This window comes from Mycteria americana, chromosome 11, assembly GCF_035582795.1.
Source record: "Mycteria americana isolate JAX WOST 10 ecotype Jacksonville Zoo and Gardens chromosome 11, USCA_MyAme_1.0, whole genome shotgun sequence".
Lineage (NCBI taxonomy): Eukaryota > Metazoa > Chordata > Aves > Ciconiiformes > Ciconiidae > Mycteria > Mycteria americana.
In genome coordinates, this window is record NC_134375.1 from 23,682,936 (window position 1) to 23,695,027 (window position 12,092).

The 12,092-nt window shown below is 63.6% G+C and overlaps 2 protein-coding genes across 2 annotated transcripts; one reads left to right on the plus strand and one right to left on the minus strand.

Moving 5' to 3' along the window:
• The first annotated feature begins 3,771 nt into the window (after positions 1 to 3,771).
• H1-10 (H1.10 linker histone) lies at positions 3,772 to 5,319 on the plus strand. Its single transcript, XM_075514011.1, has one exon. It carries the CDS (start codon positions 3,928 to 3,930, stop codon positions 4,585 to 4,587), a length of 660 nt encoding a protein of 219 aa, XP_075370126.1. The 5' UTR covers positions 3,772 to 3,927; the 3' UTR covers positions 4,588 to 5,319.
• Positions 5,320 to 9,743: 4,424 nt separating this feature from the next.
• Positions 9,744 to 11,334, minus strand: LOC142415590 (histone H2A type 2-B). The gene is made up of 2 exons (XM_075514124.1): positions 11,295 to 11,334; positions 9,744 to 11,217 (listed from the first exon to the last, which is right to left on the minus strand). The coding sequence occupies exon 2, from the start codon at positions 11,146 to 11,148 to the stop codon at positions 10,768 to 10,770; it is 381 nt and encodes a 126-aa protein (XP_075370239.1). The 5' UTR covers positions 11,149 to 11,217; positions 11,295 to 11,334; the 3' UTR covers positions 9,744 to 10,767.
• Positions 11,335 to 12,092: the final 758 nt, after the last annotated feature.

Below are 12,092 nucleotides of genomic sequence, written 5' to 3' on the forward strand. Positions count from 1 at the left end.
GTATACAGACATGTATATATGTGTGTGCATATAGCAAGAGAACTGTGTGTGTGAACAGCTCTCTCCCTAAGCCTATAAATAGTGAGAATTCCGTGCGTGTGAACAACTCTGTATATAGAGTATATATGCATATATGTACACGTACAGCAAACAAAAGGAGTAGCGTGTGTGTGAGAACATCTCCGTATATAGATATATATGCATATATATGGAGAGAGAATAGTGTGTGTTTGTGTAAGCAGCGCTCTCTCTAATTATGTATGTATATAGAAACAATTGTGTGTGAACAGTCTCTCTGTATATATTTAAGTATATACATATGGATGCAGCTGTATAGAAAGACACAGCAGCGTGTGTGTGAGAAAAACTCTCGCTTGCGCTCTACGTATGTGTATCCATAGAGAGAGAATACACACACACACACACACACACATATATATATGACTACATTTATGCACCCCAGAGATTATACATGTATATGGGGTGGGGGGAGATAGAATGATAGAAAATGTGTGTGTGTGTGAGAGAATAGCTCGCACTCTTTTTTCAAGTATACATACATGCATATGTATCTATAGAAAGCGCACAAGAGAGAGAATAACGTGTGTGAACAGCTCTCGCTCACTGTGTATGTATGTATCTATGCATATATACGTTTATAACGACAGAGAATATAGGTATTTGTGCGTGAACAGCTAAGTATAGATGTATATATGCAATTCTATATATTGGGGGGGTAGTGCGTGTCTGGGTGTGAAATACCACACGCTCGTGCTCCCAGTGTGTGTGTATATATGTGTGTGTATACGTGTGCGTGCATACAGGAAGAGGTCAAGAGCGAAGAGAGTGCGTGAGAGCGAGCGAGCAGGTCTCTCGCCCCCATATTGGTATGTATGCATACATTATGCATACATATATGTGTGTGTGTATATAGCGAGACCATTGTTTGTGTGTTTGAACAGCATGTGCTCTCTCTCTCATCCCCACCCATTTCTATATATGTATGTAGGCATATATAGTGACAGAGAACTGTGCATGAATCTCACACTCACTTTATATATAGGCATATATGCATATATATATATATATACACACACACACACCCCAAGACAGAAGTGTGTTAGAAGTGTGTCTCTATATATGTTTATGAGTATGTATGCATATATGCCTATATATGTGTGTATATATATATAGCAAGAGTAATTGTGTGAGAACAGCTCAGTATATGTGTCTATATGCACACAGAGTGTGAGAAGCATGTGTGTATGTGTGAACATATGTAGTAGAAGCATGAGAAGTATGTGTGAACAGCTCTCTGGCTATATATGTATATATGTATATGAGAGAGATGTGTATGTGAACAAGACTCGCTCTCTGTGCCTATATAAGTATATACGTACATATAGGGAGAGAACGTGTGTGTGTTGGGGCTATTTTCCCCCATTCTCCGTGTCTCGCTCCCTCTCTCGAAGCACACAGACACACGCCGCCTCCCCCAGCTGTTTTATTCAAATATTTACATCTCCATATATTCATATATGTGTGTTCCGCCCCCTCCCACCTCTCGGGGGGAGGCAGAGGAGCCCCCACACCCCACCCCGGGCGTGCCGCGCGGGGGGGCCGGGGGGGCCCTCTCGGGCTCGCTGCACGCGCTCGCAGCCACACAAACGTGCGGGAGATCGTCGCGCTGCCCGGCCCTGCTCGCGCCCCCACCCACCCGTATATGTATTTTATTTAAATATTTATATGCTCAGGTCAATACTTTAATAATAGATACCTAGGCGTTTATGTGTATGCGTGCACTTACATTTCTTTCATATTTACATCTAGCTATTACAATAAATCATAACCATTATTACATATTATTATTATAACCATATTATATTAACATTATATATTAATATAACCATATTACACATACATAATACACACATGACATGCACACTCCCCCTATACAACCATAATATATAGCCAGCTGAGCTGTAAGTTTCCATTTGGTTACGGCATTAGATCTACACATGCAGACACGTCTGTGTTTGCACGGCCCACACACGCACACGCATCCATACATTGCACACCCTAACCCACCCCCCGCCCCCGCTGCAGCCGTGCAGGCGGTGGGTGCCGTGTCCCGGGGGGGTGGGTGTGCGATGCTGCCCCCCCCGGGGCCGAGGGGCTCCCGCTGGGGGGTCCCGGGGTCGCCCCCCCCCCCCCCCCCCCGGCGCACCCAGGCCCCTGCAGCCCTCCGGGCCGAGGCCGTACGCAACTCATCACAGGGGTGCCCGGCCACGGTTGCTGGGGGGTTTGGGGGGGAGTCTCGCATCGGGGGGGGGGGAGGGGGCAGGGGGCGGAGAGGGCACCCCGCTGCAGGACGGGGGGCGACGGGCACGACCGGGCAGGATCCGGCCCCGGCAAAGGGAGCGCCCGGCGGGCGGCCCCAGGGACCCCCACCCCCGCGGGCAGCAGGGGCTCGTCCCCTCCGGCGGCGGGGGGCCCGGGCGAGGGAAATGGCGGAGAGGAGCCGGGGGATGGGGAGAGGAGGAGGAGGAGGAGGAGGAGGAGGAAGGGGAGGCGGCGGGGCTGTGTGGGCTCGGCGCGGCGTGGGGGGGCAGGGGGCGGGTGTGTACGTGTGCGTGTGCATGTGTGTGCGTGTGCGTGCGTGTGTAGGGTGTGTGCACGCCTCTGCACACCCGTGTGCGTGTGCGCCGTGTCCCGGCACACGCCCGCGGGCCCCGGCGGGCACACGCGTGTGCCGCCTGCGGGGATGCCCCCGCGCACTCACACCCCCGGCCCACCCACGGCGGGGGCACACGGATCCCACTCCCAGGTGCGGGGGGAAGAGGGGCCCCTCCCGGCCCGGCCCCGGGGCTCTGCAAGGGGGCCGTTGTGCACCCCCCGGCCCCCGGTGGGATTTGGGGGGTGGGCTGTGCTCGGGGGGGGGTCAGAGCACCACTGCTGCGCCCCCCAGCCCACGCAGAGCTGCAGCCGGGCTACCAGCCCCATCCCCCCGGCGGTGCGCAGGGCTGCGGGGGCGGCAGCGATCCCCCCCCCCCCCCCCCCGCACTGTGCCCAGCCGGAGGCCCCCGCACCGCCAGCCCACCCGGCCCCGCCGCGCTGCCCGCATCCTCCGCTGCGGGGCGATGCCCGCCGGGGGGGGGGGGGGGGGAGGGGGGGGCCACACCGGACACGCAGAGCTCCCCCCTCGGGGGCCCCGTCCGGGCGGCCGCGGCGGTGGGGGTCGGTGGGGGGGCGGCCCCCGTCGCCGGGGCGGGGACCCCCGGCCTCGGCGCGGCGTCTCCGCGCTGCTGCCGGCGGCCGCGGGAGGGCGTCGCCTGTGTTAGTTCCCTCCGGAGAACCCGGGGCCAGCGCCGCCGCCGCCGCCCCCCGCCGCCCGCCGCCTCCCCCCCCCCGCGGCGGCCCCTCTTGGGCGGCGGGCGGCGGCGGCGGCGATGCGCGGGGGGGCCGCCGCGGGGCTCCAGCCGCCGCCGCGCCGGGCGCCCCCCTCCTCGCTCCCGCCGCCGCGCCGGGCGCGCCCCCGAAATCGCGGCGGGGGGCGGCGGGCGGCGCGCGGCGGGGGGCGGGGGGGCGGCGGCGGGCTGGGGGGCGGCGGGGCGCGGGGCGCGGGGCGGGCGCGGCGGCGGGGGGGGCCCCGGCGGCGGCGCGGGAGCCCCGCGAAAGGGCCCCAAGAAGCACAAGTTGGAGCTGGCGGCGGACCAGGCTGTTGTTGTTCTCAACGTGGTCCGCCCCGCGCCCATATAAAGGGCGGCGGCGGCGCCCGCCCCGCCAGAGCGCGGCGGCGGCGGCGCGGAGCCGAGCGGAGCGGAGCCAGACAGCAGCGCGCCCCGCCGGGCCCCCGCCACGCCGCGGCTGCTCCCGCTCCCGCTCCCGCTGCCCCTGCCCGCCTCCGGCCCGCGCCCCCGCGGCACCATGTCGGTGGAGCTGGAAGAAGCCGAGCTGCCCCTGGCCGAGGCGGAGGAGGTGCCGCTGGCCCCGGAGAAGAAAGCGGCCGCTAAGAAGGCGAAAAGCGGCGGCGGCTCCTCGCTGTCGCCGTCGAAGAAGAAGAAGAACAACAAGAAGAAAAACCAGCCGGGCAAATATAGCCAGCTGGTGGTGGAGACGATCCGCAAGCTGGGCGAGCGCAATGGCTCCTCGCTGGCCAAGATCTACAACGAGGCCAAGAAGGTGGCCTGGTTCGACCAGCAGAACGGCAGGACCTACCTGAAGTACTCCATCAAGGCCCTGGTGCAGAACGACACGCTGCTGCAGGTCAAGGGCACCGGCGCCAACGGCTCCTTCAAGCTCAACAGGAAGAAGCTGGAAGGCGGCGGCGACGGGGGCGCGGGCAGCAGCGCCCACAAGTCCCACAAGAAGGCGACGGCCTCCGCGTCCCGGCGGGCGGAGAAGAAGCCGGCGGCCAAGAGCAAGAAGCCCGAGAAGAAATCCCACAAGAAGGGAGCCGGCGGCGCGGCGGCGAAGAAGGACAAGGGCAAAGCCAAGAAGGCCACCAAGAAGGGAGCCGCGTCCCCCGGGGGCAAGAAGGTGAAGAAGTCCGCAAAGCCCAAGGCGCTCAAGAGCAGGAAGGCATGAGAGCGGGGCGCAGGCAGCCCCCCGCCGCCCCCCGGACTGGGAGCCCCGCGGCACAGACTGCTCTGAGGACGGACCCCAGGGGACCCGCTTTGTCTTTGTGTTGCTGACTCGGCTCCGCAGCCGCCGCCGTGCGCGGTGAGCGGGGCTGCGGCTGCCCCAGCCCCCTTCCCCTTCCCCGGCGCCTTATTTCTTCCATCTCTTCCCCGCTCCCCGCCCCGCGGCTTCTCCCCCCCCCCCCCCCCACCCCCGCCTTCCCCCCGATCGCGCCCTTTTGTTTTCGGCCGTGCCCCTCCCCGCGCGTAGACGGTTCCCGGCTCCCCCCTCCTTCTCCCCGGTGCTTCACAGGGTTTCTTCCCGCCCGGTTTCCATAGCAGCCATTTTGCGGCGGCGCCCCCGCTGCCCCCCGCGCCACGTGGGCCGGCTCCCGCCGCCCGGGCCCGCGCCGCGCCCCCGCCCCGCCCTTCCCGCCGGGCGCCGCGTGCCCGCTGGCGGCGATTTCGAAAAGCCACGGCGCCCCCTATTGGCTCCCGGCCCCCGGCGCCATGGCAACGGCCCGTTGGGCGCCAATGGGCACCCGCGGCGTCGGGCGCTCTTAAAGGGCCGGCGCTCGCGGGCGGACCCTCGGGCCGCCGGTTCAGGTCGCATCTTCGGTGGCCTTTAATTTTGTTTTTTTAATCGGTTTTGGGTTGGTTTTGGTTTGGTTTCTTTTGGTTGGTTTTTTTTGGGGGGAGGGTGGGGTTTTTTGTTGGTTTTGTTTTTTTTTTTTTTTTCTTTTCATTTATCGTCGTTTCAAATAAATTGTTAAAAAACGTCGAGCTGTCCTGTGCTCCCTGCAGGCCCCGGGGAGCGGGCGGGGGGGGCCGGGGGCGAGGCGGGCGGGCCCGGCCGCGCTACGCTGGGCCTCCGGCTGCTGATGGGCCGGAGCGGGCCCGGGGGGGCTGCGGCGCAGCTCCCGCCTGCGGGGGGCGGGGGGGGGGGCGAAGCTGCACCGCGCCCAGCGGGAAGGGCAGGAGGAGGGGAGCGAGGATTCCCCTGCCGGGAGGCTGGGGAGGAGCGCGGTCCCCGCGCAGCTGCACTGGGCTGCGCTCCCCGAACAGCGGGGGGGGGGGGGATGCTGGCTGCGGTGAAGGGGTACCCCGCTGCATAGACCCCCCCAGCACCCGGGTTAGAGGTGGGGCACCCCCACCGCCACCCCCCGCTTCGAGCCCCAGCTGGGGGGGAGCTCCCCCCCCCCCCCCCCCCCCCCCCCCTGAGCGGGGGTCCCGCTGTGCGCACGCCTGCGGGCGTGAGTGACAGCAGGGGGAAGGCGCTGGGAGCAGGGGCCCATCGCACGCCCCGCGGAGCCACCCCTCGCCTCCATGGCTGGGCCTATTTATAGCCCACACCGGCGAGGTTGCGTAAAGCCCTGCCGGGGATCTGGGCCATCTTGTTCCGCCTGGATGCCGGTGCTCCTGCACCCGGCGAGCCCCCAGCCCCGCACTCGTCCCCCTCCGCCCACCAGAGACCCTCGGCTTGTACCCGGGTTGCAGGAGAGGGAGGGGAAGGGAGCCCGGCCCCCGCGTTTGCTCTCGGGAGCGGGGCAGGGGGTGTTGCAGTCGCACCGTACCTCGCAGGTCGGCTGCGGTTAAGCCCGCGGCAGGGCAGCGGCCGTCACCCGGGCCGTCGGTAACGGCCTCACACCGGGGTCCTGCTCAGCTGCCTCCGCCGGCCAGGGAGGAGAGCGTCAAGCAGGGGCATCGCCCCGGAGCTGCCGCCAGCCCCTCCACGGGGCTGAACCCAGAGCACCAACGTGCTCCCGCTGCCCGGGGAGCGCGGCACGGATCAGCCCAACGCACAAGGCCCCCCACGAGGAGGGGACAGAGGGACAGCCACCAGCCGGTGCCTGGGGACAGCCACAACCCCAGGCGAGAGCAGGGCCCTTCCCGCAGGGCTCAGTCCCCGTGCGGCTGCTTTGTCCCCGTGCCCCTTGGAGCAGGAGCAGGGCGAAGAGAAGCGAGTTTTACTCCCTGAAGGAAGGTCCATCAGTTAAACGCATTCGGAGAAGCCAGCCGTGCTCCTGGAAGAGGCCAGCGATGCCCTGCTTCCAGGAGGCTGCAGCCTCCCTCCGGGTCTATATTCAGGACAGGCAGCTGCCAGGTCAGGCCAGCCGCCCTCCTGCAGCCCACGCAAGTCCCACGCCAAGCTTGAACGCCTGCCAGCGACCTCGGGTGCCGGGAGGGAGCTGCTGCATTCCAGCACTGATCTGCGGTCGTCTCCTTAGTCAATAGATGACACTGCAGGTTCTGACGGGTTGGAGGGAACGCCGTCGCCGAGGTCTGGCTGGTCTCACGGCCAGCAGCGGTGTTTGTTACACTTCGCACTCGAGCAGCTCGCTGCAGCATGCACGGCCGCAGGCAGAGGGGCCTCCCCGCTCCCCGGGAGGGGTGGTCAGAGCAACCGCACCTCGGCAACGGCACGGCTCTGCCCTCGGCACTGACCTGCGAGGCAAATTGCTCGACTGGTACAGAGCGTTACCTCGAAACCAAACCACCGGTGGCAACCCTGGAGGGTGAGGGCAGAGGGAAGGCAGCTGGGTGACGCACCGTCCCGGTCCAGCTGGAGCCCTCGCCTCTCGGTCGGAGGGGCTGGCAGCATCTTACCTCGCAGGCTGAGGCTGCTGGGAGCTGCGATGCCGGAGCATCCCCGAGGGAGCTCCCACGGGTGCTGCCAGCCGTGAGGGCCAGGCTCTGGGGAGAAACCCAAGCCCCGAGGACTTCCAAGGGCCAGCGACTCCAGTCCCACCACCCAGACAAACACAGCCAGTCCCAGAGCTGAGGTGCACAGCCCACGGAAGCTCTGCTGCCCGTGCCAGGACGCAGAGCAGCCTCCTACAGCAGAGCGCTTCAGTTGCAGGTCTGTGCTTATCTCACCTTCAGGTGCCCAAGAGGAGGCAGGGGAAGAGCCCTGCAGCCCCCTGCCCTCTCCTTGAGGGAAGCAGAGACCAACAGACCCCCTTTCAGGCTCGTGTGACCTCTGTGAAGGCTCTACTCAGCCAAGTCCTTCACATTTTATGAGCTCAACTGCTCTGGTGCTACGAAGCATTCGGAAAAGCCAGGACCAGCGACACAGCTCCAAGAAGCCACGAGACCCATCTCTGGAGCTGCGGGCTTGAAGGTGACAAAGTCCATTCCAGCTTTCTAATAAAGACCAAGACTTCCGCTCTGCCGGTCACAACAATGTTCAGATGTGAAGTTTAGGAGGTGATAAAGGCCAAGCACTTTAGCAACGCTTGGCGAGACAGACAGGATTTCCTTTGGTCTGCCTTGCAACAGCGCAGCTTTCCCAGCTGGTCCGTCACATGGCTGGCAGAGGAAGTTCAGAATCCCGCCGGAGCTCAGTGTGGAGAGCCCTACGTGTGCCACCAGCTCCCAGTTAGAGCCGCAGGCATCACCCCGCCAGCCTGGGCAGAGCCACGCAGCAGCTGGGGCGGCTACAGAGCTCCTCAGCCCCGGGTGTGCAGCGCAGCAGCCCGCCCCGTCCCCGCTCCCTGCCCCAACCGCTTAATGCTCCTTTCTGCCTTTTGTTCTGGGCAGCACGCTTGGCAGGGCAGGAGGTAGGTCTCTACATACCGCCCTGTAGAGCCCAGCCCAGCAGCTCCAGTCCTGACCTACACCCTCCATAGCCCAGCACAGACCTTGCCAGCACCCAACCCTGACCGCACTGGAAGTTGCCTAAGCTTCCTCCAACCCTTCCTCCCCAAAACCCAAGCAGGGAGCAACCCTGGCTTGCACAGCAGACACCAGGACAGCAAACGGGGAGATGTCTGACAAAGGGAGAGGGTGCCAGAGTAAGAAACAGCCCTGCATCTCCAGGTCTCCTCCATCCCCATCAGGATCAGCTTTTCCCACCTGATCTCTGCAAGCCCATCTCCGCCTACGTGCCTGCACGGTCACCCAGAGGGTCCCGGGGCAGCCCATCGGGTGGGGAAAGCACCTCCAGCACAGGGGGAAGGTCCTGGGTCCAGCCTCACTCCTCCTCTGCTGCTCCCAGCCCAGGGGCAGGCGCAGGCTTCCTGGCACTGGTGACACAGCGACCAGGCAGTGTGGCATTCCCATAGCGGGGAGAAGAGCCGGAGAAGGGTTTTACCTGCTCCCGGGGGTAGGAAAAGACTATTTATCTGAGCAAAGGGCAAGCAGGACCACTGCTAGGCCAGATGTGGTGTTTTACTAGTCCTTCCCGCTTGGAAAAAAACAAGCCCAGCCACCAAGCTGCCGTGCGAGAGCCTGCTCCCGCAGACCGCTGCCAGATTCAGTAGGTTTGGTGAGGTGACAAGACACAGCACATGCGACAGCATTCAACACGGAACCAGTTTAATCAGATATTGGGTTTGCACCGTTCTTTTCAGTATCACAAGTTCTGCATTTTTCTGAGAAATACAAAGCACTCTCGGGTTGTACAGAACACTGGTCCTGGAGAAAACAAGAGGGAGAGAACAAGACACTCGGATACAGACACATCGACCACCGCGCTGGGCAGCGGAAAGGAAAGCCCTCGTCCCCACCTCGCCGACGGTAACCGTCACTTTACAGGAGGACGCGAGATCCTGGGGGGCCAGGTGCCCCCCACCCACCCGGGGTCAGGGTACCCCAGGGTAACGGCGGGACACGTCCGCACCCCCATTAGCACAACACTAACGAACACACCGCTTCCACGTTCCACAACGGAGTGAAAAACCCCTTCATAAAACCAGTTGATGAGCATCCAGGTTCATCTACTCTAGATAATAATAAACTCAGAGCCAGGGTAAGTTACTTCATCCACAAGATTAACAGCTGAATCAATAGGTTGAACACATGCTACTTACAGCACATAAATAGAAGTTGCCTTTTTTTTTTTTTTACTTAAAAAAACATGTTATGAAGGTCTACGGTCCGATTGCCTAGACATTGCCGCATGCACACGACTATCGGCCTCCACAGAAGCGGGCTGCTCTGGGCAGCGAGGAAAGCTGTCTCTGCATCAGCTATTCCAGGTGTCACGGGACAGCTAGCCTGTCCCCATGCTCGCACATTATCCACAGAGCCATTAAATAAATACGGTACTAGCTAAGAGAGGGTTTTAATACAAACTCTAAGGGTTATTTTTAAAAAGAAATATTAATCCATGGAGGGTTACAGTTAACAGATATCATCATCACTTTATTTCTCAGAACCAGAAATAGTGTTGAACAAATGAACAAGGGGGGAAAAAAAAAAAAAAAAAGACACGGCATGTCATTTCCAGAAGTGCAACCAGGGTACAGGGTAGCTCTCAGCAACGCGAAGGGTTTCTGCAGCCGGGAGAGGAGGGGAGCCACGGCAGAAGATGGCAGCTCCCGCTCCCGGCGGGCACCTGACCTTGCGACGCTCTCCGAGGGGATTTGTCACAGCACCCTCCGCCCCACCCCACGAGCAGGACCCACGGCACGTGGGCCCACCGAGTCCCCCAGCGCCCGCTGAGCCAGGGAGCTGCGGGAAGGTGACTTTGCAGGGAGGTACCCCAAAATAAGAGACCTTAAAATAAACAGGACCAGAGCTTCTTTACAGTAGGCAATGCACTAGCTTTACCATGAACAAAACTAAGACTAACAGTCGCTCCTTGCCAACGGAGAAACTTCTCCTCCTTTTCACATTTCCCAGCCCCCTGCCCTCCCCGCTGCAGTGCGGCCAGGATGGCATTGCTGGGGGGTGGGCGCAGCAGCGGCCAGTCCCATCCTCACGCCAGGGCGAGCAGGGCCAGCCGGGGGGGCCCTGCACAGCCCCGGGGCTGGCGGAGGGGAGAGGCAGCCGGGGGTGCCCGCGTCCATCCCCGCGCCAGCCAGAACAATCCTCAGCAGCTACCAGCAGCTCCGCACCGTGACCCAACCGCACGGCTCCAGATGCCACCATCGCCGACAGCTGTGGTCCAGCTGCCTCCTCCAAAAACGCTTCTTCCAGAGGGAAGAGGGGCAGGGTGGGGGCACAAGCAGGGCCCGACCTCACCCATGCTCCCCCAGCACCCTGCCGCAGCCCAGGCTGGGGGGCTAGCGGAGGGCTGGCAGGGTGCTGCCAGGGCTCACCACGCAGCTCGGGCTGGGGGGCAGGAAGGGGACCCCCAGCCCCACTGGGAGGGGAGGCGGGGCAGCGGTGAGGAGGGGGCCGGGAGGGGGGCCGGGGGCAGCGCTCACTTCTTCGAGCTCTGCGTCTTCTTGGGCAGCAGCACGGCCTGGATGTTGGGCAGGACGCCGCCCTGGGCGATGGTCACACCGCCCAGCAGCTTGTTGAGTTCCTCGTCGTTGCGGATGGCGAGCTGCAGGTGCCGCGGGATGATGCGCGTCTTCTTGTTGTCGCGGGCCGCGTTGCCCGCCAGCTCCAGGATCTCGGCCGAGAGGTACTCCAGCACTGCCGCCAGGTACACCGGCGCCCCGGCGCCCACCCGCTCCGCGTAGTTACCCTTCCGCAGCAGCCGGTGCACCCGGCCCACGGGAAACTGCAGCCCGGCCCGCGACGAGCGCGACTTGGCCTTGGCCCGCGCCTTACCGCCGGACTTCCCCCGGCCCGACATGGCCGGCAGGCAGCGGCCCCTCGCCGCCGCCGCCTCCCAAGAAGCGCCGCGCACAGACGGTCCCGGCGCCTGCAGGGAGACAAACGCCGTTACACCGCGCCGCCGGGCCGGGGCCCCGCGGTCCCCGCCCGCCGCGGCCGCGCCACCCTTACCCGCAGCCGCCGCCGCTCCGCCCTGCGCGCCGCCCGCCGCCGCACTGCCAGCGCCGCCGCCGCCGCGCCGCGGATATCCCTGCCCGCCCCACCGCCCGCCGCTCCCCATTGGTCGCCGCCGCGGCCGCCGCGGTGCTGATTGGTCGTCGCGCCGATCCCTGATTTGCATAGGGCTCCCAGCGCCCCGGCTCTGCCGCGGGGCCGGCGCCGAGGGCAGCGCCCGGCGGGGAGCGACCCGGCTCTGCCCCTGGCTCCGCGGGAGTCCCGGCTCGCAACCGGCGGCAGCCAGGGCTCCCCCGCATCCCGGGAGCTGCTTCCTGGCTGCGCTGGGGCCGGGGGGGGGGGGGGGGGTTTGGCCGGAGCCCCCGTGGGTGTCCCGGCAGCGCTGCTCCTCACCGGCTGCCCCTTTTGCCTTGGCCGAACCCATAGCCCCCTCGCCGGCCAGCGGTATGCCTCTCCTGGGAGGGTGCCAGGGCCTGCGGGCGGGGGGGGATGCTCCGGGGGGGGGGGGGAACCCCCCGGGGTGGTTCCCCCCCCCCCCCGGAGCATCCCCCCGCCCGCAGCGAGCGCTGCCCTCCCTGCCAGAGCATCACGCATCAAAGAAGAAAGTTGCTCCTAGCCAGATTTTGGGGCCAGGCCGAGCACGGTCAGCTCCTCGCCAGGTAGGAGCAACCGCTGCAAACAAACGGCGTTGGGCGAGCAGCCAGGCTCCAGTTTAAAGGTGGTGTCTTTCAGCAATAACACTTTCCTCATTAAACCCTCAGCACGGGTTTTTTTCGGTGATGGTGCTGC